This window comes from Peromyscus maniculatus, chromosome 21 (assembly GCF_049852395.1).
Source record: "Peromyscus maniculatus bairdii isolate BWxNUB_F1_BW_parent chromosome 21, HU_Pman_BW_mat_3.1, whole genome shotgun sequence".
Lineage (NCBI taxonomy): Eukaryota > Metazoa > Chordata > Mammalia > Rodentia > Cricetidae > Peromyscus > Peromyscus maniculatus.
In genome coordinates, this window is record NC_134872.1 from 1,112,500 (window position 1) to 1,138,416 (window position 25,917).

Sequence of the window (25,917 nt, forward strand, 5' to 3'; positions counted from 1 at the left end):
CCTTTAATCCCAATCTGGAGGCAGAAGCAGGTGGATCTCTTATGAATTCAAGGTCTATATAGTGATTTCCAGGACAGTCAGGGCTACATAATAGAGAGACCCCACGCATGTGCGCGCGCGCGCACACACACACACACACACACACACACACACACACACCACTCACACACAATGAATAAATATAATCTAAAATGTTTTGAAAGGATAATTTGAACAAACACAAAGTAATTAGAAATAGCTAGGCAAACTTTTAAGCCTAGACTATCTCATAACTATGAATGTACATAATAGAAATAGCACCATTCATCAACTTATGCAGACAACCAGAACACAAAAAACAGGTTCATATAAGAATCATGGTTTCAGCCCAGCAGCGGTGGCACACACCTTTAATCCCTGCACCCAGGAAGCAAAGGCAGGCAGATCTCTGAATTTGATGCCAGCCTTGCCTACAGAGTGAGTTCTAGGACAGCCAAGGCTACACAGAGAAACCCTGTCTGGAAAAAGCAAAAAAGAAACATGGTTTCATCACCAAAGCTCTGAAACTTTACTGATCCTTTATTTTTCCTATTTGAGTTCTCAAAAAGGGTGGCACAGCCAAGAATCTCCTTCCACAAGGTTTTATAATTGTGCCCACTTTCTCTTTGTCTGGAGATTTTTCCCTAAGAATATCCACTTTAATCCGACTGGTACTGGATGGCTGGAAAAGAGGGTATGCAACAACCTTTTCAAACTCTTTGCTCTCCTTCTTCACTCGACCACGCCTCTCAGGTGGTGGAATCTGGCTCTGGCTTTTTCTCAAGATTCTTTCTTTGAGTCTTTGCTCTAGAAGTTCCCTCCCTCGAATCATGCGTTCCTGATGGCCTTTGATTTGGAGCAGTTCTCTCTCTGTCACCTGCCTTCTTCTCTCTGCTTTCGGGATGATAGTCTTTTCTGGCACAATTTTGGGTAGTGTTATTTCACTGAGGAGTCGTGTCTGTCTCCAGGTTTTATTCTTAAATTCTCTGGCCTGGCCTGTTCTAAGGATGTGCCTTTCTATTTGTTTCTTCTCTCTCTCAGGCACCCAATACCGCACTTTTTGTCCCTCTGTGCTTGGTGGTGTTTCCTCTTCCACTGCCACCTTTGTTTCTCCGCCGGTGTCCTCTCTTTTCATCATCTCCACAATTTTCTTATTGTAGTAAGACTCAGCTTTCGCAAGCCAGTAGTCAAGAGAGTGAGCTTGCTCCCTGCAGAGTTCTCTGCTCTCCTCCCGGCATTTCTGGGTTACCAAGTGTCTTGCTGCTGTCGTATGCACACCACCAAGACTCTGTCAAAAGGAGGTTCAGAATTTTATCATTTTTCCCTTAAACACATTTAAAAGCAGTTTGCCTTCCTCACTGCTATTAAGGAAGGAGTCTTGGGCCAGCAGTAGTGGCACATGCCTTAATCTCAGAACTCAGATGTCATAAGCAGATGAACACACACACACACACACACACACACACACACACACACACACACACACACACCTTTTATTTAGAGTAAATAAAAATTTAAATTTTAAATCCTATGCTCCCAGGCAAGTCTGATTGTTCTGAAAATATGCAGTACCCGTCCCCAGTAAATAACTAGTTTTTAAAATAGCCCAGGAGTTGGTGTTGGGATAATTTACAAGAGTGGAAGCTGCTGCTATCAGAGTACTGCCCCAAAGAGTCATCAGTACAGGAGGACTTTAAGCCTCAACTTCCTTTTCTGGGTAGCTCCAAACTGTAAAGTATTTATTTACAACTTAGTTACCAGGAGCCTTTTCTCCAGTGGAGACTGTTGACCTTCTGCAATCCTAGGGTCTCTGGATGCTTTTGCCCAAGCCAATCTGGAAGATAGAAAACCAAAGGTAGATTGGAATGTGGGAGATGACACATTTGCTCACCAATCCCCAATCAAAGAACTCAAATATTTGGCCAGGAACAAGGGCCTTTCCTCCACTGAGAAATCACCGCATTTTCCGTAATGCAAAATAATGAAGATCATTCTTTTTATATGAACTAAAAGCATACCTCTCCTTTGGACTCAATGTGAACCACTCAGAATCTTGTATTTGGGACTGAAAGAGGGGAGGAACAGGCTCTTTGGTTAGGGGTGGCCTAAGGACTCCCAAACCAGACTGATCGGTCTCAAAGCCTCTTTTGTCTTCGGAGATAACTCTAGTCTCTCGCTTTGTCAGTTCACTGTCTTTCTGCACTTTGTCCAGCCAGGCCCTTTGTGCCTCTATCAGCACATACAGCATCTTTGCTTTGTTTTGTTCTGAAATTCTATTCTTGTTTGATCATCTGGGCCTCTGTTTGACTGACTGACAATGTCAATCATCCTTCCCTAAATCTGTTGAGACTACTCCCTGTTAAAACCCGGCAGGGAGAGCTTTGTGGCCCTCTGTGTTTGTTTACCAGGCTGATGGCACCACAAGTGAAGACCACCAAGTTTTTATGAGTCATTCCTGCTCAAACCTGAGTTTACTGTGAGGTCGCTTTAAGCCACTGAAGCTGTCTAGCACACAGCTTGCAGATCCTCAAACTATGGTCAAAAGCAAAGGCTTTAAGGACGGGAATAAAACTGAACCACAATTCTATTTCCTCAGTGTATGATGCAGGGCAAGCCAACTAACTTCTGTGTCAGTTTCTTTATTTATAAAATGAAGATGTAAGACAAGATCCACCTGTCAGGGTCATAAGGAACAAATATGGTTTAGTGTAAGGAGAGTACATGGTAAATTCTCAGTAAATGTCAGCTACCTGTTCTTTACAGGTAAGCTCCCTCTACAGGTAAGCTACCTTTACAGGTAAGGACCTTGGTCTCTATGAAGTCTTCCTTATATACTTCATAACAAGGATTGTCCCTTCCTCTGAGGAGTTTTCATTTTTACAACTCACTTAAAAAAAAAAAACAATCATTATCAGGGGCTGGAGAGATGGCCCAGTGATTAAGAGCACTGGCTGCTCTTTCAAAGGACCTAGGTTCAAGTCCCAGCACCCACATGGCAGCTCATAACCATCTATCTGTAACTCCAGTTACAGGGAACCATATACCTGCTTCTGACCTTCCTGAGCACCAGGCATGCAATGTGATATACATACACGCATGCAGGCAAAACACTTAAACACATAAGTAAACCTAAAAATATCTGTAAAAGTTACTCTATTATGGTATCTATGGTCATATATAACAACATTTTGATGCTGAAATTAGAAGTGTACAAATTATAATATAAATCTACAAGTAATTATTTATAATAGTGGAGAGGCTCTAATATCTAATATTTTGCCTCATTGATTTTAGACATGCTTTTAAAAAAGATTTTTATTTCTATTTTTAATATGTACTGCTGCTGTTTTACCTGCATGTATCTGTGCACCACATGCATGTGGTGCACTCAGAAACCAGAAGAGGGCATCAGATTCCCTGGAATTGGACTTACAATTGTTAGCTGCCCTGTGGGTGCCACTAGGCCATCTCTCAAGCCCTTCTTAGACATTCTTATTTGCTCATACTTTGAGATTGAAAATTATCACCCTAGAACTTGGCATGGAGGTTTCATGCATGTCATCACACTTATGAGGCTGAGGCGGAGTACTGTGAGTTAGTTCTAGGTCAGCCTAGGCTATAAGACCCTGCCTCCAAAAAATAATAATGACCATCTCACTTGCATTTCTTCTTTATAAAATATGTATTTATATTTTATGAGCATAAGTGTTTTGCTTTTGTGTCTGTTTGGCAGACACTTGCCTGCCAGGTGTCTCTAGAGGCCTGAAGAGGGCATTGGATCCCCTGGAACTGGAGTTAGAGATGGTTGTGAGCACCCATGTGATGTGGATGCTGGAAAATGAACCAGGGTCCTCTGAAGAACAGCCAGTGTTCTTAACCACTGAGCCATTTCTCCAGCCCCATACTTTCATTTCTTGCAAAAGGCATCTAGTATAGTACTATGATCGTAAGTCTCAAAATTGTGACTTTATTATCACATAGTAGCTAAGTATTTCCTCATAACTATCTCAGGGTTGGGAATTTAACTCAGTAGTAAATGGCTTACCTACCAAGGCTCTGGGGTCCATCCCAGTACACATACACACCGTATTTATTTTAGAAATAGGGGTTCATTACATATTGAGGCTTGCTTTGCAGCCCAAGGTGGCCTCAAACTCACAGCCCTCCGGCTTCAGCTTCCCTAGTGCAAGATACAGGCATGTACCACCACACAGGCATGCTGCGTTTTTCATTAGAGCATGGACCTGTCCTCCATGACGGCTACAGGTATATCCCTGGCTCAAGCACCTACTAGTGTACTTTCTCCACATTCAAACTATTCATTTGTACTGAAAGAGAAAACAGATTTCAACTATGCAATCCCAGTCTCAGCTCCAAACCTGGCACAGGTGTGCAGTCTTTATTGGATGGATGGAGCTTTTGTTGAGAAAGGAACAGTGTGCCTTATGCTGTTTGTGTTCCTTCACTGCATTAAAGGTAGCTGTCAAACCATAGTGGACGTCTGATGTCAAACTTTAAAGGGAAAGTGGAGCTAATTTAAATTTCTAATTTGAAAGAGGGCACAGAGGTGAAATTTAAAATTTCACCTACTACCATGGGCTCAGCAACAGTGCTTTGCTAGACAAGCAAAATGACACCCAATTTCACCCCTAAGTAAAATGACAGGGTCTAAGTAAAATGATGTCCTTTTGACATCTTGCTGAGGTTTTTTTTTTTTTTTTAAACTCCTTCCCCGTGGTTTCATCGCACATTAATTGCATGCAGAGAAAGACAAATGAGGGTCTCTCCTAAGTAAAGAGTATAGTTTGTGTCCTATAAGACCAGCCTTGGCATGGCGATCAGATTGGCTGCTGGAGGGCTGGGAACGCTATCTTCGAGCTCGTCCTTCCTCAGCACACACGTTTTCCTTCCTTTGTAGGCTTCCAGTGAATACTTACCCTACTGTTCACTTAGTGGTTGGCAAGTATTTAAAGCCGGGTGAATGGGCGCTTAGGGGAGTGGAAGATGGTCTTGCAAGAGAAAGCCAAATCTAATCCCTAGTAAATCAAAAGAGGTGCTTTTGGTTAATGCTAGCCTCTGTCATCCCGCAAGAACACAAGGAGATAAGAGCCCTAATCTCACGTGTCCCACCACTTCCAAATCCCTAAAATCCTCCTCAAATGTCTCGTTTGCCCTCTGCTTTCACCCTCACCATTCTCTGCTCCTTAGGAAGCCGACTCGCTCAAGTGCTCAGAGCGACAACCCGGGGCGGGGGTTGCGCACAAAAGGATGCGCAAGAATGCTCCTTAGCTTTGCTTTTAGCCACTGAGCAGCCGCAAAAGACAAAAAAGGTCTCAGGAACCGGCGGGAGTTGTAGTTGTCTGAACCCGACGGAATCAGTTGCTCTGGAAAAATTAGTAGTTTTAGGGGGGCGTTCCCAACCGCCTTTCCCTACGAAAGCAGGGATTTGTGCGGGTGGCCTAACACTGGCTACTTGCCTTTGCTTAATCGACGTCACAGTAGCAGTGGGGCCTCCAATTCCCTTTCCTTAGAAGTTCGGCTCCCTCTCTAGGGCTCACTCGACTAAGTGCGCCATTAATTATGATGTCACGACCCAACGGCCGCCAGGCTGTGAGGGCGCTCTAGCCCGCCGAGCGTATTCGCTGCCCGGCGCCTTGCGATCGGCCGCTCTAGCCCGCCGCTGGGGGTCTGTGCTCTCTCCACTTGCCCCCTGCGTCCCACCACGTACGGTTCCCCTGAGGCTGAAGTTCCGGACACCTCGTACTGCACACGTAGCTGTCAGAGGACCCAGGGGGTGGTGGACTCAGGTAATTACTGCCGGGGAACCACCTCCAAGGCAAGACTCTTGTGTCTCACTGAACATCTTTTCGTCCCCAGGTCTCATCCGCCATGGAGCTGACCAGCCCCTGCTCCAGCTTTCAATCAGACTTGGATTTCTGCCCAGATTGCGGCTCTGTGCTGCCGCTGCCTGGAGCTCAGGATACAGTCGTCTGCCCTCGCTGCGGCTTCTCCATAGACGTGCGAGGTGAGGGGTTAGTAGGCTGGACCCAGCCGAGGGTCCAGGTGGAGAGGTCGGTGGTGGAGGGTGACCTCAGCCCTGGCTGGGATTAGGGAGGCGAGACCCAGAACTGGAATCTGTCTGTCAGACTGACCCAGGGAAGAACCCCGAAGGGAGGATGTGACCCACCTGCGAGAGTGTTGCTGGGATTTGTTGCCTCCTCGGCCATTTCTACTGTTAATTTTTTACTCCCTGCGCAGATTTCGAAGGGAAAGTTGTGAAGACCTCAGTTGTGTTCCACAAACTGGGGGCAGCCATACCTACGTCTGTGGACGAGGGACCTGAATCCCAGGGACCAGTGGTAAATTGATTAGGACTGGTTTCCAAAGAACAATGATTGTGGAGACCTGGTTTTGTGCTCCATTCCAGGAGAATGTCTGGGGGGTGTAATAGTTTGATTCCTGTACGAAAGCAGAGCCTTATTGTGAGTAGGTCTCCATAGTCCATCTGTTTCTTCCTAGGTTGACAGGCGCTGCCCTCGATGTGGTCATGAGGGAATGGCATACCACACCAGACAGATGCGATCAGCCGATGAAGGACAGACTGTCTTCTATACCTGTATCAATTGCAAGTGAGAATCTTTTCCCTTCCCTCTGCCCTTTTTTTGTATTTTTAAACAACAAAAGCAGAGACAGACTTGTACTAAGTATTTCATTTGGTCCAGTCCATAATAGGGAGGCTTGTAGCCCTTTTTTATTATTTGTGTTTTTTGAGACAGGGGCTCACTATATACCCAGGCTAGCCTTGAACTCTCAACCATACAGCCCAGGTTGGTCTCAAACCTTAAGCAGTTCTTCCTGAATGCTGTGATTCAAGCATGTGCCATTCCACCAGGCTTGTTAAAAAGATGGGATTTTTTTTTTTTTTGGAGTTATTTGTAGGTGTTTTATCTGCATATTCGAATGTGCAGGTGCCCACCAAGGCCAGAGATATTAAATCCCCTGGTACTGGAGTTACAGGTAGTTGTGAGCCATTAGATATGGGTGCTGAGAACTGAACTTGGATCCTCTGCAACAGTATGAGCTTTTAACTGCTAAGCCTTCTCAACCGATCCCTTACTCTTTTGACAGTCACTGAACTAAATCTTTTAAGATATAAAAGGAAAGCTGGGTGTGGTGACCCGAAGGAAGATCATTCATTCAAGGCCAGCCTGGGCTACACCGAGACTCTGTCACACACATAAAAAGCTACTAGAAAGGGAATTTTAAAAGACAGACGTTGGTGTGCAGAGTGGTACAATATGCTGAAATTTTTCCCTGCAAAAGGGGTGGCTTTGGTTGCTTAATCTTGCATGATTCAAAGAACATGGTCTGAGTGGTTTGAAACAATCTTTGTCTCGATTGATGTTTAGCTACACTGCAGAACATTAGCATGTGGCTTTCTGTATTTTTGCTTTTTGTTATTGTTTTCCTTCTTCCTGGGGTACTGCCAGCTTTATTCCAGGGCCTTAGGCATGCTAAGGAAATGCTCTACCCTTAGCTGTACCCTGACCTCTCTTCTTATATTTGCCCTGTTTAGGATTTTGATTAGACTTTTCCTCTTTCTTTTTTGATTTTCTTATCCTCCTGCTTCCACCTCTCAAATGCAAGGATTACAAGCATGTGCCACCACAGCTGTTTCTTATGGTGCTGAAGATTCAACTCAGTTTCATGAGAGCTACATAAGCACTCTACCAACTGAACTACGTGCCCAGCCCCTTATTAGGCTTTCAGAAACTGAGAACTGATTTATATGTCATCAACCTTGGAAATGTATCAGTTGTTATCTCATTCCAATATTGCCTGTTCACCATGTTCTCAAATTAGTTATTAGACTTTCACATTTCTCACCTTGTCTTCTATATTTTCCATCCCATTGTTTATACTGTCTTCTGGGTAATTTCCCCAGATCTTTCTTATAGGTCATTAATTCTGTCTTCAATTTGTATGTGTGTGTGGTGGTGAGAGTGTTTTATGTGTGGTGTATTCATGTGTTCATGTGGATGTATGCATATATTTTTGTCCATATGGAGGCCAGAGTTAGGCATTGGGTGGCTTCATCAAGCGTCTTTATCTCTTCTTTACCTTTCTTTTAGTTTTGAGACAGGCTTTCACTGTATTCTTGGTTGGTGTGAAACTCAGTGTAGACCAGGTTAGCCTCAAACTCACAGATGCCCATCTGCCTCGGCCTCCAGAATGCTGGGACTAATGGTGTGCGCCACCACTTCCGGCTCTCTACCTTAGCTCTGGCGGCAGAGTCTCTGAGCTGGAGCTAAGGCTAGGCTGGCTACCCAGTGAGCCTCAGGGATTCATCCTGTCATTGTCCTATGCCTCCCAGCCCAAGGGGAGTCCATTCTGTACATGTGGACCATAACACCCAGCATTTTCTTTATTTTTAAGGGATGCTGGGGATCTGAACTCAAGTCCTCATGTCTGTGCAGCAAACACTTTACCACCGGAGCCTTCTCCTCAGCCCCTCAGTTATTACTGCTTGTTTTCAAACCTCATGAATCACCTGAACAATTTAGCCCATTAGTCATTTAAAAAATCTCAGTCATTTTATTTAACATTTATTTTATTATTGTATGTGTATGAGTGTTTTGTTTACATGTATGTAAGTGCACCATGTGTATGCCTGGACCCACATAGTCAGAAGAGATGTCAGACTCCCTGGGACTAGAGTTACAGATGGTTGTGAACCACCATGTGGTTGCTAGGAATCAAACCTAGATTCTCTGCAAGAGCAACAAATACTCACTCTTAACCACTGAGCCAACTCTCCAGCTCCATTAATCATTTTAAATTACTCCTTTTATTCTTTAAATGTATATTAGGTATATTAAACATGTTTATATGTGTGCGTTATTTCTGATATCCATTGTTTTTTCTGGGTCTGATGCTGTTTCTGCTGACTTTCTCATGGTACTTTTTAACTTTGTAATTTTTGACTGTCTGCTAGTTTCTTAGAACTTGAACTTGGGGTTTCTTAAGGTCTGGGTGAACGCTGCATTCCCAGCATCTGTAGGCTTCTTTGAGATTGATCTGTGCCACCACATCCAGCTACAACATTTTGTTTTTATGAGGTCCAGTTTATCTTTTTCCTTTTCTTGGCTAGTGCTTTTTCTGTCCTGGGAAATCTTTGCATACTTCAAGGTAATGATTAGATATTAGTTACCTTGAAGTTAGAGCTGAAGGATGGTTTGGGGGAAGCTCATCCATCCCTGTCATAAGAAAACGTCCTTCAGGGGTTTTTATCTTATCTCACGGTGCTAGAAATTCTTTTTGGTTAAGTATAACGAGTCCTTTCTTTTTCCATAGGTTTCAAGAAAAGGAAGATTCTTGACCTTTTTTTTTTCTGGCAACTCAGCAACACTCCTCCTCCTCTTGGAAGGTGAAGACATCGGTCCTTTGATGACTTATCCTTCCCCTCTGGTGCCTTGTTCTCAGAATAAGATCTTCACCCCCAGGGCACTCCTTCTCCAAGTTGAATTTACTAAAGTTATATTTTTATGAAACCTTGACATCATATGTGTTATTCATAATCTTATCCTGGCCAAGCTGGTGGCACATGCCCTGTCATCCCAGCGCTTCAGGGATAGAGGCAAGAAGGTCTCAAGCTTGAGGACAGTGAACTGTATAAGGAATACAAAGCCAGCCAAAGCTACCTAACAAGATGCCTAAAAAATGAAAAATAACAATAAACTGTCTTATTCCAAAGGAAATTTAAATGACTTAGACTGTAGCTGTAAAAAAGAAAAAAACTGTAGCGATAAAATAATGGAGTCTGGAATGAAGCTGTTGTGGGCCTGGGGTCACTCAGATTCATGATGACCATGAATAAATTTTAATAAGAGGCTTTATTAACTACTGGTTCTGGATACTCATGGCACTGGATGCAGCATCTAGTCAGCCCAAGGCCACAAGATTACATGTATTCTGTCTACAAATAGGCAGGGTCTAATTTTATATGTATGTCTTGCAGTTTGTTATGCCCAGATAAGAACCCCCAAAGAGACCACCAGGAGACCAGATATATCCAGAATGCAATAGCAAGGTTTACTTCTTGGCGCAATACGAGCTAGCAAGGAACCCTCGTCCGCAGTGTCCGGCGCAGCGAGGCAGGGAGGAGAGTTCCTCTTTCTTGGGGAGATTAGCTTTTGAAGGCAAAAACCACAAAATTCTTCAGGGAGGAGAGGGTTAGTACGGGTCCACCCTTGATTGGTCCAGTTTTCCTGAGTTTGGATTTTTATCTTATTTTTTGCTCTGTCAGGAGTTTTACAGCCCATCTCCAAAATTTGGTCATATTATCTCAGGGGAGAGGGGCATCTCGTGGTTAGCTACCACCAGACAGTCTGATTTTGTACTTTTAAAACTTCTGACTGCACCCTGTCTGGAAATGGGAACTGACTTGGTTCTGGCTATTTTAAGATGTCCCTTTCCTCAGCTCTCCGGGCCTTAGGGGGAACTGGGGTGGGGGTCTCTCAAGTTGTCCTAGCCATTGAGCAGAGTAAGCAAGTTTGATTACAAAAGCAGAAATAGCAGTTAGTCTTATGAACTATTGTCTTGCTATAACAGCAAATTTACAAGATCTGTCAGTTTAAGAACAGTCTTTACAAGTGGTGGTGGCGATGCCTTTGATCACAGCACTCAGGAGGCAGAGCCAGGCGAATCTCTGTTTGAGGCCATCCTGGTCCACAGAGTGAGTTCCAGGATGTCCAGGGATACACAGATAAACCCTGTCTGGGAGAAAAAAAGAAGTGGACTGGTAGGGTACAGTCTATACAAGCTAGGAGCTTACATGCCAGAGGCATTTTTTTTTTCTCTTTGGTCTCTCAAGCATACTAACTAATTGTAATTGTAATTGTTAACCATCACAAGGCCAATACAAAAAAGGCAGACATATTATACATATATCCTATCTAAATCTAGTTCTTCATTGTAAGGAAACAAAAGTTGGGATTTGGGGATGGGTAGTGAGAGATTCAACAAAACTTAACCATATGTATTTGAATTTGCTGCCCCGTCCCCTGCAGCCTAGTCTTTGTAAATGGCAGTCTGGGTATCTCATACTTTGATCTTAGGGCCTGCCATGGTCGGAAAATTCCAAGTTTGGTGTACCTTCCCTCTAAGACGTACAGACAGGGAGAGAACTAGAACCCAGTGCGTTTCCTGCACCTGGAAAGCCATTTCTCGGCAGAATGATAAGAAAGTGGAACTTGGCCGAGTCCCACTTACTTTTGCACCCAGGTTTAAGGACACAGCGGACTGGGGAAGGGATACTGAGCACGTACAGCTCACCTCCTCGGTGCCCGCAGCCCGGAGTTGACTCTCCTCCAATGAACTTAGGCCCTGGGCCAGCTGGCCCCGCCCCGCAATGACATCACTTCTGCTAACTGCGGCGTCTGCGCACTGTTACAGTACGGCGGAACTAATCTGGTGACGCCTGCGCTTTGGCCCAAGCGGTGCTGAGGAAGGGAAGCTGGTTTCTGCAGGATGCGTCACACCCGGAAGTGAAAGGCCGGAAGTGGGGTTGGACAGGTTATCCCCAGGGGTGGGGAAGCAGAGGCCCTGGAGGAAGGGGGAGAATAAGAAGCCAGAGGATCCTGGTCACTACTCCGAGTCCTGTACCGGATCTCTTAGATCTCAGAGGCGCAGAAAAAGGGAAGGGTGTCTCATCCCGCTTCCTCGCTTTTCGCTTTAGCCATGGCGGAGGCAGGGGCCGGGCTGAGTGAGACCGTCACTGAGACAACGGTTACCGTGACAACCGAGCCCGTGAGAAAGCCGGGCGGGGGGGCCTGTGTAGGGGTCTGGGAGGTACTGGGAGGGAAATAGGGGTTTGGAAAGTTGGAGGGTTTGGGATCCGGGACATGTGGGTTGAGTCTTGGGGAAATCGCAAGGGACTGGGGATGCTTGGAGTGGCTCAAATCATAAAAGTCAAGGAACGTTTAATCCGCAGTTACAATTAGGGTATAGGTGTTGTGACTTGGCGTGGTGGTCTGTGTACGTAATAAACGGAAACTGGGCTAAGGAGCACCGAGGGTAGTGGGAGGAAATGAAAGGCCATTTGAGAAAGCATGGTTTTGGAGGCAAACATAAAGGACGAGTACTTACCAGTACATAGTCATGGAGTGGGTACGTGTCAAAGTGGAGGGAATGGGGAAGCAAAATGAGGTGAAGGTAGTATTTTGACAGATCAGAGAGGAGAGAAGCAAATGAGCAAACAGAATTTTTGCAAAAACAAGTTTTATTGCTTTCAAAGGGAGAAAGATGTGTTGGGCGTAATAATGTCTGGGTTTGAAGGCGTTTAGTAGTTTAGTGATCATTACCAGAGATGCCAGGATTAGAGAATAAGTGGGTAGGACGTAGAGCGCCCTGGACTTGAGAGAAGAAGGAATGAAGGCTTTCTTTGGAGGAGGAGGGTTTTGGATTTTTGTTTTATTTTGTTTGTTCAGGTGTGTGTGGAGGGGGGGGGGCAGAAGTCAACCTTAGATGATTCTCAGGCACAGTCTACCTTTTTTTTTTTTTGGATTGAGACAATCATTTTTCATGGAGCTGCCCAAATTGGCTAGGCTGGCTGGCAAGAGACCTGCCTGTCTCCACATCTCCAGCACTGCACCACCACTGCATCTAACTTTTTTAAAAAAATATGGATTCTGGGAATCGAACTTAGGAAAGCACTTTACCAACAGACCTGCCTCCACAGCCTTGCTTTATTATTTTTTAAAAATTTTATTTTGCTCTTGAAAGAAAAAGCTTTACGAAGTTGTAGAGGCTGGCTTCTGACTCAGTCTCCTAAGTGCTGAGATTACATGCATGTAATCTCTTTAGAGAGAACATGAATAAGAGGTGTGGGGAAAGAAAGGGAGGCCAAGACCAGTCACGGGGAACTGAGAAAATAACTTTCCTGTATTAATAACACCACGGATGATGGGGAAAGAAGATAAGACACAAGGAGGGTTGTGTTTTCCTTTGAAGATTTACTGGCCCCAGGTTAAGAATTGTCCTTTTTTTTTTTTTTTTTTTTTTTTTTTTTTGCATACTAGTAGTTTTCAAAAACAGGAATTCATATTCCTCATGAGCAGGTTAAAAACGTTCTGTTTTGGCTCCCAGCACCTGGCTCCTCCAGAGGTGTGGTGTGTGGTACGGATTGAGCCAGGGAAGAGGACAGAGGAGGTTACTTGGGAAACAGGAAAGGTCAAGAGGAGATTAGCTAGATGGCCCATACCTCCTACCCTTACAGGAGAATCGGAGCCTAACCATCAAACTTCGGAAACGGAAGCCAGAGAAGAAGGTGGAGTGGACGAGCGACACCGTGGACAATGAGCACATGGGGCGACGCTCGTCAAAATGTGAGTCGCTCCCTCCCACCCACCCCCCATCATCTCCCCCACCCCCACCCCACCCCCTGGCCACGGCCTCCCAAGCCACAGCCACGCCCCGGCCCAAGCCACTGCCCCCACCCGGCCTCCTGAACCCCTGCCTCCCACGTGCTGCTTACACTTCTCCTCTCTTCTTGGTTGGAAAGGAACATAGATGGGGGTGGGGATAAAAGTATGCGTTACCAAGTCTGGGGGGCAAGCCATGGCAGAGTGGGAGAAAGGTGCTTCTGATCCTCTGAAGAGAAAGGGAGAATGAGTGCCTGAGTCCCAGGATGGGAGGCTAAGGAAGCTGGATTCTGGAAGGTAGGAGACAGTGGTGGGAGAGAATTTTCATGTAGATCTGGTGGAAATGGCACAGACTGAACATTGTGTTCTTCATCCTTTTTAACTGGGTTCCTCCCTCTCCATCTAGGCTGCTGTATTTATGAGAAACCTCGGGCCTTTGGTGAGAGTTCCACCGAGAGTGATGAGGATGAAGAGGAAGGCTGTGGTCATACACACTGTGTCCGGGGTCACCGCAAAGGACGGCGTCATACAACCCCAGGACCTACCCCAACCACTCCCCCCCAGCCTCCTGACCCCTCTCAGCCCCCTCCAGGACCTATGCAGCACTAAACCCCTCTCACCTGTCATGTGTCTGCCTGGCCCCAAATGTATCCATCTGGCTACATGGGGACTCAACCCATGGTCTGATCCCTTCTCCTGCCCCCTCCTTCCCTCTCCTGCCTGATAGAGAAGAGGAAGAGGAGGAGGGCGGAGAGAGATCCTGGAATTCTGACTTGCTGCTGTTCCAGAACCCAGGCTTCTGGGTTCTCCCAGTTCCCTCTTCCCCACAGTTTGCCCTCTTGCCTGGGATCCAGGCACCGTGGCCCCAGTCTGTTCCTTTTGTTCTCACTGCCAAACTACCTGTCCTGGGATCCAGCTATCTTGGCCACCTGCACCCTTAGCTTGAGTCCCAAGCACCTAAACTGGGTTTTCAACAGTCCCAGCTTTCACTGCCAGGACCCCAGTTAGATTCCAGGCAATCTTGTGCCCCAGCTCTGCATATTAATCCTGGCTTACAGTTCTTCCACTTATGCAATTATCCTAAATCAGTCCTTGCCTGTGGGATCTAAGGTTGTGTGGAGACCATAGGGTCCCCAGCCCTTCTGTTCCTAGATATCCCTTCTGGCCCTTATAAGGAGTTAGGAGAGGTCTTTGTCGGTCACACCTCTCGTGGAAAGTGGACCCCAAAATAGTCGTGACCTGAATATAACCTTTCTGACAAAGCTGGCTCAGACCAGTGACTTAGAGCCAACGATTTTCTCAGCCTTTAATCTTTGAGCTTCAGCACTGTTGTCCAAGGGACCTGGGTCTCTAAAAGGAAAGGAGAGGGGAAGAACAAAGAGATGAGGGGACAGGCCCCTGCAGTATACTCCTACCCTTTCCTGCCTAGGCTGTGATGTCTCTACCAACCCAGGTGTCTTGCTCTCTCAGCCCTCCCCAACTGGTGCTGGGATCTGGGTATTGTCCTCCAGGCCTCTAGCTGTGCACAGTACAGAGATCAGCAGAACCCATGCCACCACTGAGATCTCATTTATTGCCACAGATGCACAAAATAAATAACCCAACATTGCACAATGTGTTAAATACAGGCTGATTTATACACATAGGGAGGATGGGAGACTATACAAGGATATTTGGGATGCCTGGGTCACTCCCTGGTTGAGAAGGTGGGTAGCACCATTGGTTCTTTTGTGTGCAATATGAAGGGATTTAAAGGAAAAAGGCTTTCAGCATAGAAAACAGTCATAAAAGAAATGTAGAGGGTGGACTGGCTTGCATACACATCCCAAAATTTGTTTTAGGCTTCAGGTCTGAGTGGCTTAAGTTATGAGTTAAGCATCTTATTTTAGGAGAACTTATTTTTCTTGAGGGGAATCCTCAGAGTGGACATCAGCAGGAGGCTCCAGACTTCCTGCTGTGGATCAGGCCCTGAGCCCTTTGGGATTGGAGGTAAATGTGGACTGTTTCCCAGTACTCGTGGTACAGAGCCTTTCTCTATCCCTGTCTGGAATGGTACAGAAAGGGAACTCAAAGAAGAGGTTGGGTTAGGGCATGGAGACGCAGGACCAGACTGGCTTAAAGGCACGGTTGTACAAGCCAGTTTGAGGTCTTGCTTTGGGAGAAAGAATGTGAGTGGGTAAAGGGTGCTTATTAATACTCCTGCTGCGGCAGGTGTACAGACAAGATCACTGAAATAGGTGGGGATTTCTGCACGGAAGAGAAGTAGCCTCGAGGCATCCGGGCTAGGCTAGGCTAGGAGGTAGGTGACCAGACCCCTCAGCCTTCTCCCGGAACGATGCGCAGAGGGGCTCGGGGATCACACGTGCAGAGCAACGGGAAGACGCGCTCCCCGAGGGGGCCCGGTGCCTGGAAGGCGAAGAGCAAGTCCAAGGAGCGGCCGTCATAGAAGGCCACACGGCCCCTCTCCCAGTCCAAGTCCACGCGAATGCGCTGCGGCGGGGGCCTGGCGCCGCCTAGCAAAGTGGGCTCTGGGGCCGTGAGCGCCCACAGGCGGCCGCCGCGGCCCTCCACGGCCCACACAGCCTCCGATGGGCACAGCTTGATGAGGCCCTTGCGTGTCACAGATTCCCCGGCCGCGCCCACGGCATAGCAGCTCTCTCCTCCATCCTCATCCTCCGCGGTTGAGTCTCTGAAGGACGCGCCCTTCACGGTCTCTACCTCCCAGCAGTGGCGCCCTGACGCAAAGCCCTGCGCACCCAACACCGCTGGGAGTTGATCGAAGCGCACGGGACTGTCCAGCGGCTCTGGCGTTCCAGGTGGAGCCAGACTCACGCCGCGGTAGTCAGAGGAGATGAGCAGACCACGGTGTGCAGTGCGAGGGTCAAGGGTCAGATCAGCTGCAGAAGAGAGGCATAGGGGAACACCACAGGTCAAATTTCTTGAGTCCGAGAAGGGTGGAGAAGAGAAAGTGAGTGCACTTAGAAGTGCTTGAGTCCCCAGGACAGCTCAAAGGGTGACTGGGATCGGAAAGAACTAAGGCACAGAGCAGGCGGAGGCTGGCCACCCTGCGCTATGATGCGGCACCTCTGTGGAACTGGATTTGGACAAGGACCATGCTGGTCCAGGGCAGGGACTGCAGCGTGGAGATGGGAGGGGAGGCCGTCCGGTTTGTGGTGTTGGTGGAGGAAGAGTAGCTGACCTAGGGAGAATGAGGACTAATACTGCAACCCGCTACAAGCAGCACTGTACATGCCTTTAATCCCAGCACTTGGGAGGCAGAGAGGGCAGCTCTCTGTGAGTTAGAGGTCAGCCTGCACAGCAAGTTTCAGGCCAGCTAGAGCTACATAATAAGACCCTTTCTCATGAACAAAACAAAGCATAAACCCTTGAATCTGCAGCATCTGGGTGGGGCTTGGGAGCCAGGTCAGCAAGACTACTGAGAGAGACTGATACCTGATAGGAACCAAAGTGTTTAAAGGAGGGGCAAAGGGAGGACACCAAGGTATCCAGTAAAACCAGGCCACTCACCCTCCAAGTTTCTATAGGAGGTGTGGCCAGAGGAGAGACAGAGAACAGAGATCGCTAAAGGGACCAGAAAAAGCCACTGGCCTTGTAGGTATGGGGTGCTTTAAGGAAATACTTCTTAGGAACGAGAAGTAAATTGGATGAAGTGGGATGGATGTGTGACTAAGGGGTGGAACATCTCCAGGCACTGTAAAAAACGAATGGAGAGCTACCTTGGGAATGGGCAAAGGGGTAGGAGATGCTGGAATCTTGGGACCCTTCTCAAGAAAAGCAAGGGGAGAGAGTGGAAGTGGGGATTCCTGAGAGTGATCTTGTACTGTTTGGGTGACCACAAAAGGAAAATGAAAAGTGACTGAGATCTGAGGAATTACAGATTTTGTTCTGGGTTAAATTGTGCCTCCTGGCCAGGTGTGGTGTTACATATTCATATCCTCAGCACATTAGAGGCAGAGACAGGAAGGCAGGAAGGGCTAGAGTTCTGCACCAGCCTGGGATACATAGTGTGTGTGTATGTGTGTGTGCGTGCGTGTGCGTGTGCGTGTGCGTGTGCGTGTGCGTGTGTGTGTGTTTAGAAAGACAGGGGGCATTTCAATTTTGTTCCCAAATTTTTCTGAATTTACCTTATGTGGGAAAAGGATTTTCACAAAGGTAATCAGGTAAAAACTGAGATCATTAGGGTGGACCCTGATGCAGTATGACCGCTACCTTAAAAGGAGAAGGAGACACTTGGACACAGAAACAGGCACACAGGAAGCCCAGTAAGGTCATATGTGGGTCAAGGGAGTGCTGAGCCTCCCCAGAAGCCAGGAGAGAGGCATGGAACAGACTTCTCCTAAGCCCTCACACTTCTACCTCTGTACTTTGAGGTGTGGATGGTTTCTCAAGTCACCGATTTGTGGTACTTTGTTATTTCAGCCCTAGGAAATCAAAACCGATACAGATACCCAAAGGGTTTTGGCCATTTTTGACAGCTGAAAGGGAGCAAAGAGAGCACAGATTATGATCCCTCCCTTCTTCCCTCCTCACCTGTGAGTCTGTGGAGCATGTTTTTTACCACAGGGTAATCTTCAGGGAGCTCTTCCTCTGAGTTAGATGACTTGGGTGTTGGGACATCAAATCTGGACAAAGGAAGGATCAGGAAGTTAACAGCATTCCTGTCTTTTGATGCTGGTTCTGAAGACCCCTTTTCCTAACCCACTTGCTCTTAACAGAAACAGGTGAGGCCTTACTCCAGAAGGCCTATTGGTAAGTGGAGACAAAGACAAAGATCTGGGTCTGGAGAGGAGGTGATGGCTATGGTTGCAGGTAGTTGAAAGGAAGAAACAGTAAAAATGGAACTCACCGCCTCCATGTCTTCCTCATATCCTGGTACGGGCAAAAGAAAACATGGGCGTGAGTGTCAGGTTCATATTGTGAGGCATCCTCCCCTCTACCTCAGGTGAGCTCTGAGTGGTTGATTCTCTTCCCCCTCTTAAAATGATCTCTCTTCCCTCCTCTGCTCCTTTTTCTTCTGTTCTCCCTCTTCTCTCACAGCCTTCCCTTCTGTTCACTACAAAATCACTTTCTCCTCACACTCCTCACTCCATCCTCCAAGGGTTCTCCTTTCCTCAGCCTCAACATACCTACTTCTTACATCTTGTTAATCTCCCAGCCCACGCTCTCTTTCAGTAATGCTATCCTTTCCCAGTTTCTTGTGTTCCAGACAAATGTCCACCCCTTCACCATAAAAAGTGAACACACCCATATTACTTGAGTTAAGAGTTGTTATATAAAAGCCCAACAATAAAGCTGCTTCCCCTCTTGTCTTAAAAGCTCAGTGGCGTTTATTGGGCTCTTTGTTTTATGTCATCTCAACCCCCGGGGCCCCTGAACTCAGAAGTGTCCCAAGAGGCTCCACAGATTTCATAGGGACCCACGGCAGCCAGAAGAGGGCGCTGGTTTTCTCCCCTCCAAACACTGGGGTTCCTCCATCCCTCTCTTTTCTGTAGCGCAGTGAGGATGGCTGGAGAGGCCAGTGTGGCAAGGGGGAAAAGAGAGGACGCAATTACACGTAGACTAATTAGGTCTGCGAAGCCTTCAAAGGGGCGGAAGCGGGACCCAGGGCAGGAGGGCGGCTAAGGGGAAGTAAACCAGATGTGATCCCCTTGAGGTACAGCGAAGGAATGGGAGTGGTTGATGTCCAAAGGGGCCCAGGGAGGGCCCAGTGGGGAGACAGTGGGGCTGTAACGTGGAGACCTGCCAGAGGCCTGCCAGCTGCTCACCCGGACCTGCCTCCGCCAGTTTCCGCCCCCGCCTGGGGACCTGGGAGGAGCTGAGAACAATAACAACTCACAGCTCAGCTGGAGCTTGTTAGGGGACCCCTGCCTCACTTTGGATCTGACCACCACACCCCCACCCCATTTGCCAGTCTCCTAATTTTCCCATCCCTACACTTCCGCTTTTTCTGCACCCAGTCTCAGCCTTGGCTCCAGTGACTCTGTTCATTCGGTCCTATCACCACCCTCCCTGGGCTCCTCCTCGTCCTAACCCGGGTGTCGAGTCGCGTCGCACCCCCCCCCCCCCCCCCCCCCACACACACACATCCTTTTCTTGCTCCCACCAGAGAGCCAGCTCAGTCCTGGCTCCAATTCCCATGCTCTTTGCAGGAGGCTTCTGAGATCTCCAAGGGACTAAGCATTCTGTCTACCACCAGCGTGTTTCTGCCTCTACAACATCTTAATCTCCATCTCCACTGATAAGACTCAGGCATCTGTCCAGTCTCCTCCTCCTCCCCCGACCAAGTGTCAACTCCTTTCAGCTTTTCCTAACTTCCTTTCTCAAACTATTCACTCAAGACTTGGCCTCTCTTTCTCTTCCTCCCTCTCTCCCTTCCTCTTTCCTCCCCCTCCCTCTGTCTCTTAAAATTTTTATTTTCAATTCTTCTCTCTTTTTTACTAGCCATCTCTGGATTGGAATTCGCTATGTGTACCAAGATGGATTCGAATTTGCAGCAATCCTCCTGCTTCTGCCATCCTAGCGCCAAGCTGTCTACTACATACATTTCCATTAGGGCTTTAGAGCTAAAAGCACGAGTGCCCGACTTTGCTAGGATACCCATAGACCTCTTCTTCACCGCAAAAAAGGCTGACCGCCTTACCTCTCCATGCGGGTCTAGGCAGCCCATGGTGGGGATGCGGCCCCCGCGTCGTCTCCCAGTCCGAACACCGGGCTCCGCCAGTTTTTCTCGCAGCCCACGGCTGATGCGCACCTCCACTGCCAGACGCACGTTAGACCTCAGGCTGCGTCGGGGACACGGCTGGCCACAGCAGGGGCAGGAAGGGGGCGCCGTCTCCGAGCCCGGCGCCGCCGGGGTCCCCCAGCAGCGCGCCAAGCACGCGCGACAGAAGCTGTGCTCGCACGCCAGCAGCACTGGGTCCTCGAAGGGGCCCCCGCACAGCGGACACGTCGCCAGCTGCTCCAGACGCTCCACCAACCCCGGGCCCAGCTCGGGAGCCTCCATGGAAAGCCGGGGTCCGGACGCACCCTGATCCGCGACCGTAGCAGCCGCCCCCGAGGGCGCAGGTGGCGGACCACCCCCGCTGCGTCCTGACTCGGTGCCCCTCGTTGCGCCTCCCTCATTCACTTCGCACTTCCTACCTACCCCTCTCCCGGGCTGCCTCGCTTACCCAGATCGGACTCAGCGCGTCTCCTCACCACGTCAGGTTTTATAGGGAGGGAGGAGGCCCCATGCAGGAGGTAAACAGCAGACCTTGCGTAATGCCTCATCTGGTTCTCCCGCTTTCCTAGTAAGGTTTTGGGGAGCAGGGTGTAGAGACTGAGACACCTAGGTCCCAGAGCCTAGAAGGTGAGCACCAGGGCATGAGCTGTGGGCAAGGTGGCAATGTTGGGTTTGGTAGCCCCCCCTCGCCCCCCGTGAGTGAGTCCCTGAGGAGCGTGAATCTCCCCCTTAACCTGTGGTGTGCCTTTGGTGGGCAGGGTGCCCAGGCTCTCTCTTGGCATGCGTGCCCACATCGCCAGGGCATGAGTCATCCCAGGTGGCTGGCACACCTACATCTGGGGGTTGGGGGCCGGAAGCTTGGGTCCTGGACTGTGTGGCTTTGGCAGGCCTCTGAGTGTTGGCATGTGGCTGTCACTCCTGGCGCCTCATCTTCCTGCCTTGCCTATTAAGGTCTGGGGACACCTAGTCTTTGGGATAAGGGCTGGAAGCAGGCGTCTACATTCCTGCCTCTCAGGTTAGGGCTCTCTCCCAGTCCTTCCCCTACCCCCAACGCCCGCCTTGCCCGAAGTTTCTATTTTTTCTGTCCTTTTCCTTTGTGTTCTTATTTTCAACGTTCTTTCTCCCCTTTACTTTGTACCTGACAATTACCTGTTTCAGCCATCCCATATCTCTGAGGCCCAGAGACCTGGATCTTCAAAAGTGGACCATACCTAGATCTTCTGCCTGTGCTGCTGAAGGGAATCGACTTGCCTATTTTTGTTTATTTTCAGTTTAAATTGCAGATCCTGGGAGCCCCATTCCGCTCTCTTTTCTGGCCTTTCCTTGTACCCGCATCTCACTTCCATCACCATCTCTTCCTCTTCCCATTGCTCTTCCCTCCTGACGGGTCTGTATTCCTGCTCTTTCCTCTTCTAGCTCCCCTTCTCTCTTCTAAGCCTTTCTGCCTGGATACCTTTGGGGATTTCTGAAGAAGCTTCTGTGTGTCCCTACATGTGACCACATACACTGATGCACATGTATCATGCTCACTGATGCCTAACTCCAGTGTCTAGGAGCCTTTAGAGACACTCCGAGAGTACAAAGATCACAAATGCATCTCAGTATTCTCATAACACTGAATGTCAGGAGATTGTTGAGGGACAGAAGAACATACCCAACCAAAACATGCGGAGAGGGATCTTGTCATTAGTTTTATTGTTCATAACAACAAAACAAGGCATTGAGGCTCTACAGAGCAGCAGCACTTTATTAGGCACCCCCTCCAGGCACCCTTCTTCCTCCTCCCCCATAGTTAATAGAGAGGGACTCAAATGTGACACCATGATAAACAAACCTCCACAAACAAATACGTGCACATTCACCAATCTCCCAGCTCAACATCAAAATGAGATAAAACTCAGGCAAAAGACTATCAAAATGAGGGTGGTTATGATGGGTCATGCCCGTAATCCAGAACTTGGGAGCATGAGGCAAAATGATCCCCATGAGTTCCATGCCAACTTGGACTACATATGAAACTCTTTCTCTCCCTCCCTCCCCCCCCCTCTCTCTCTCACACACACACACACAAAACAAACAACAACAAAACAAAACAGAAAACACTACCCAAACTTTTTTTAAAAGACCCAAATATGATCTAAATCTGTTTTGCAAAAGATGCATTTCTACAGTATGTGTACAGAATGGTACCATGCCCCATAGACACTTCATCCTAATTCCTAGAAATGGAATACATTGCCTTACTTAGAAATGGAGAATGAATTTGAAGTGGTACTATATTTGATAATCAGTTTAGCTTAAAGAAGGGAGACTATTTCAGAGTACACAGGTGTGTCCACCATAATCACAAGGCTTCTTAAATGTGGAGGGTGAGAACAGAGAGAAGAACCAGAGCTATTGATCGGCGTTCTCGGCCTGACATTGCTGGCTTTAAAAAATATGTTATTTTTACTTGTGTGTATGTGTCTGTCGGAAAGTGTGTGGGGGAGGGTTGTGGTGGCCAGAAGAGAGCATCATATCCCCTGATGTTGGACTCACAGCAGTTGTGAGTCACCCAATGTGGGTGCTGGGAACCTAACTCAGGTCCTCTGCAGAAGCAGCAAGCACTCTGTGCTGGCTAGTTCTGTGTCAGCTTGACACAGGCTGGAATCATTGAAGAGGGGGGAGCCTCAGTTGAGAAAATGCTTCCACAAGATATGGCTGTAGACAAATTTGTAGGGCATTTTCTCAATTAGTGATTAATTGGGGAGGACCCAGCCCATGGTGGGGAGTACCACCCTTAGGCTGTTGGTCTTGGGTTCTATAAGAAATTAGGCTGAGTAAGTCATGAGAAGCAAACCAGTAAGCAGCACCCCTCCATGGCCTCTGCATCAACTCCTGCCTCCAGGTTCCTGCCCTGCTTGAGTTCCTGCCCTCACTGCTTTTGACGATGAACTGTTACATGAAAGTGTGAGTGAAACAAACCATTTCCTCCCCAAGTTGCTGTTGCACATGGTGTTTCACCACAGCCGTAGTAATCCTAACGTTGACACACTATTAACCATTGAACCCTCTCTCCAGCCTCATACAATGCTGGCATTGAGAACTGAAGAAGGGAGCCATGATGTAAAGAAATGGGTGGCCTCGAGAAGCAGCAAAAGCTAAGAGAATGAATTATCCACTCAAGCATCCATTAGGAGCCTTGCTTTACCCCAGTGAGACATTTGTGAACTAAAGAATGATGACACAGCAAACGTGGGGCTAGAGAGCTGGTTCCACACTTGCGACTCTTACAGAGGACCTAGTTAGTTCCCAGAACCCACACCAGATGATGCACACCCACCTGTAACTTCAGGCCTTCTGGGCACATCCATGCGTGTAGCATATATTTACACACACACACACACACACACACACACACACACACACACACACACCATGAGAATTTTAAAAAATTATTTTGAAAAATAATAAATGAGTGATTCACAGCCTTGCCTGGACTTTGAAAACACCAAGTTTCTGGTACCCAGATGACACCTCCAACCAATGGAACAGAACCTCTGGACATGAGTGCCAGACATCAGCAGTTTCCAAGTTCTTGCATGATGTCTTGCATCATGAGTCTGCAGTAGACCCACCCCTCCTCTTTCGTTTTCCTGCTCTGTTTTCCGCTCCTTGAACATTCCAGGGCTGCTCCAGACGTAGGAACTCTGCACTCATTGTGCCTTCACTGTGGAGAAAGCTCCACATGCCTTTCCCCTCATCTCACTCAGGTCTCAACTCAAAGGCGATACAGTCAGAGAGGACATTTGTTTGTCAGTGTTGGGGATGGATGCCATGGCTATGCACATGCTGGGAAGTAATCTATCATTGAGCTACATCTCCAGCCCTATACAGGGCTTCATTCACTTATGTTTATTTTTTTAATTATATGTATATGGTGTTCCTGCATGAGTTTATGTGCACATATTCACAGGTTCCCCCAGAAGCCAGAGGGTATCTGCTCCCCTGGAGCTGGAGTTCTAGGTGGTTGTAAGTAGGGTGCCTGGTGTAGGCGCTGGGAACTAAACCCTAGCCTCTACAAGAGCAGCTCTCTTACCTGCTGAACTGCATCTCCAGCCTCAATACCACTTCTATTTCAAGTCATTTTCCTCAAAGGAGTGAATTGTCCTTTGTATTTATTATCTTCATCATCTTTATCTTTGTCCTCAATAATCCATTTACTTGTTTTTATTTCTATCCAACAGATAATAAGTCCTACAGGAACAGGAATGTAACCTTCATGTTCATGACTGCCTGACACACACCTGGCCCAATGCCCAGCACAGTGTCTCAATATCTCTACTCAGTTGTTGAGTTACTCATTGTTGATTGGGCAGAGTGAGAAGATCCTCTGACTGATTTTGCTCATCCCATCTAAGTGCTGGACAAAGACACTCTTATCAGTCAGTAGTCCTTCCTCATTGGCAGGTGTGGGGGATAGTCCTGGAGAATGCTTGGGTGATAGAAAAACTGGAGTTCAGTCTGATTGCAGAAGCTCATGACTAGCTGTTGCTTTCCTTCCGTAACCAGGTGGTGAGGACCTCCCTCACCTTTACAGCCTGTTTTCCAACCTTTCACACCTGGTAGTTCTAGGACATGGGTAAAGGAAAAGGCATTTGGACCTGAACTCTGCCAGGAAACATTTCACTTCTCAAGAGCTTCTCCCTCCCTCTCTAGACTCCCTAATGAGTTTACCTATTAATGATCCCCTGATCCTCCCCAGAGTTCATTCTATGACCATAAATGGAAGGGTGGAGTTGAGTGTGTGTGTGTGTGTGTGTGTGTGTGTGTGTGTGTGTGTGTGTGTGTGTGCTGGCTTGGCTTTGCTTGCTCCAGTTGACTGTGACAGAATCCTGCCCCTCCTTAAAGTAGGTGCCTCCTACACAACTGTTCCCACCCCTTTCAGGATGCCTACTTATGGCGCTGTGCTATAGCCCATTCATTACCTCTGCGTGCTGCTCAGGAACATTAAAAGTGGGGCGGCCCCTTCCTTCTCCTTCTCCTTCCTGTTTTTTTTTCTTTTTCTTTTTTTTTTTTTACTCATTTTGTTTATCCTCCAGTCTGTCTTTCTTCTGTATCAGTAACATCTCATCTTTTTAAACAGTCCCTAAGTGTTTAAGCCTTCAAGGAGGGGAGGTAGGCGTGAAGAGGTGTTTGGGAGAATGATCTTGGAACAGTCATAGTCCCTGCCCTTAGAGAGTGTGATAAGGCAGGTGAAGTATATCCATCACCACCCCAAATCTATCATTACTAAATTAGGGAGTGTAAGGAGACAGACCAAGTATGCTGAGGCGAGGGGTGGATTGAGGGTTCTTTCTGTTGACAGATTGGAGGACAAGTGGAAGTGATTTCAGAAAAGCCTCTTGGAGGAAGTGACCTATAAGTGGAAGGGTTGGGTTGAAGTGAGAGGACAGTGAAAAGACTGAACAAAGAATTTTTTTGCTGAAAGTGGAAAAGGAAGACCTGGGAGAAAAGACTCACAAATGGCCAACACTGCAGTCCTTTTTCAATTTCCAATGATGGTAGCCTTCCCTTCAATCTTGATTGCTCCAATAACTGCTTATTTTTTAGAAAAGATTCTGCAGTTTTCCATGTTCTTCAGTATACTTGGAAGTTCTCCAGAGCAACTGTTCTCAAGACTCGGAGAGTCTTGACGTGTGGTTTGAGGAGGGCTGGGGTTGAGGTGGAGACGTAGGAAGACTAACTGAATCTGAC

The 25,917-nt window shown here is 47.6% G+C and overlaps 4 protein-coding genes across 6 annotated transcripts; 2 read left to right on the forward strand and 2 right to left on the reverse strand.

Annotated features, from left to right (window-relative positions):
• Positions 1 to 538: 538 nt before the first annotated feature.
• On the reverse strand, positions 539 to 2,522 carry LOC102906279 (RNA polymerase I subunit H-like). The gene is made up of 3 exons (XM_042266657.2): positions 2,037 to 2,522; positions 1,777 to 1,852; positions 539 to 1,306 (listed from the first exon to the last, which is right to left on the reverse strand). The coding sequence occupies exons 1-3, from the start codon at positions 2,264 to 2,266 to the stop codon at positions 548 to 550; spliced, it is 1,065 nt and encodes a 354-aa protein (XP_042122591.1). The 5' UTR covers positions 2,267 to 2,522; the 3' UTR covers positions 539 to 547.
• A 3,117-nt stretch (positions 2,523 to 5,639) lies between these two features.
• On the forward strand, positions 5,640 to 9,569 carry Polr1h (RNA polymerase I subunit H). The gene is made up of 5 exons (XM_006996058.4): positions 5,640 to 5,825; positions 5,896 to 6,043; positions 6,277 to 6,377; positions 6,538 to 6,647; positions 9,373 to 9,569. Exons 2-5 carry the CDS (start codon positions 5,908 to 5,910, stop codon positions 9,395 to 9,397), a joined length of 372 nt encoding a protein of 123 aa, XP_006996120.1. The 5' UTR covers positions 5,640 to 5,825; positions 5,896 to 5,907; the 3' UTR covers positions 9,398 to 9,569.
• Positions 9,570 to 11,556: 1,987 nt separating this feature from the next.
• Positions 11,557 to 15,053, forward strand: Ppp1r11 (protein phosphatase 1 regulatory inhibitor subunit 11). Of its 3 annotated transcripts, none has more exons than XM_006996059.4 (3): positions 11,557 to 11,826; positions 13,295 to 13,403; positions 13,846 to 15,053. In XM_006996059.4, exons 1-3 carry the CDS (start codon positions 11,758 to 11,760, stop codon positions 14,046 to 14,048), a joined length of 381 nt encoding a protein of 126 aa, XP_006996121.1. In that variant the 5' UTR covers positions 11,557 to 11,757; the 3' UTR covers positions 14,049 to 15,053. The 3 variants fall into 3 exon arrangements, with proteins under 3 accessions (XP_006996121.1, XP_042122598.1, XP_042122599.1); XM_042266664.2 differs by lacking the exon at positions 11,557 to 11,826 and adding an exon at positions 11,827 to 13,044; XM_042266665.2 differs by lacking the exon at positions 11,557 to 11,826 and adding an exon at positions 11,843 to 12,186.
• On the reverse strand, positions 14,993 to 22,193 carry Rnf39 (ring finger protein 39). Its single transcript, XM_006996062.4, has 4 exons — positions 20,101 to 22,193; positions 18,307 to 18,329; positions 17,991 to 18,082; positions 14,993 to 16,336 (listed from the first exon to the last, which is right to left on the reverse strand). Exons 1-4 carry the CDS (start codon positions 20,461 to 20,463, stop codon positions 15,756 to 15,758), a joined length of 1,059 nt encoding a protein of 352 aa, XP_006996124.1. The 5' UTR covers positions 20,464 to 22,193; the 3' UTR covers positions 14,993 to 15,755.
• Between the last annotated feature and the right edge of the window lie 3,724 nt (positions 22,194 to 25,917).

Bases quoted from the DNA above. Each gene is read 5' to 3' on its own strand.
- LOC102906279 (XM_042266657.2), bottom strand. From the start codon at position 2,266: ATGCTGTATGTGCTGATAGAGGCACAAAGGGCCTGGCTGGACAAAGTG. The intron at 1,853-2,036 runs GTATGCTTTTAG...TCTATCTTCCAG, and splicing joins ACATTGAGTCCAAAGGAGAG to ATTGGCTTGGGCAAAAGCAT. The intron at 1,307-1,776 runs GTAACTAAGTTG...TCCTTTTGACAG, and splicing joins CACTGGAGAAAAGGCTCCTG to AGTCTTGGTGGTGTGCATAC.
- Polr1h (XM_006996058.4), top strand. From the start codon at position 5,908: ATGGAGCTGACCAGCCCCTGCTCCAGCTTTCAATCAGACTTGGATTTC. The intron at 6,044-6,276 runs GTGAGGGGTTAG...CTCCCTGCGCAG, and splicing joins CTTCTCCATAGACGTGCGAG to ATTTCGAAGGGAAAGTTGTG. The intron at 6,378-6,537 runs GTAAATTGATTA...GTTTCTTCCTAG, and splicing joins CTGAATCCCAGGGACCAGTG to GTTGACAGGCGCTGCCCTCG.
- Ppp1r11 (XM_006996059.4), top strand. From the start codon at position 11,758: ATGGCGGAGGCAGGGGCCGGGCTGAGTGAGACCGTCACTGAGACAACG. The intron at 11,827-13,294 runs GTGAGAAAGCCG...CTACCCTTACAG, and splicing joins TTACCGTGACAACCGAGCCC to GAGAATCGGAGCCTAACCAT. The intron at 13,404-13,845 runs GTGAGTCGCTCC...CTCTCCATCTAG, and splicing joins GGGGCGACGCTCGTCAAAAT to GCTGCTGTATTTATGAGAAA.
- Rnf39 (XM_006996062.4), bottom strand. From the start codon at position 20,463: ATGGAGGCTCCCGAGCTGGGCCCGGGGTTGGTGGAGCGTCTGGAGCAG. The intron at 18,083-18,306 runs GTGAGTTCCATT...TCCTTTGTCCAG, and splicing joins ATGAGGAAGACATGGAGGCG to ATTTGATGTCCCAACACCCA. The intron at 16,337-17,990 runs GTGAGGAGGGAA...TCTCTTCTGCAG, and splicing joins CATGCTCCACAGACTCACAG to CTGATCTGACCCTTGACCCT.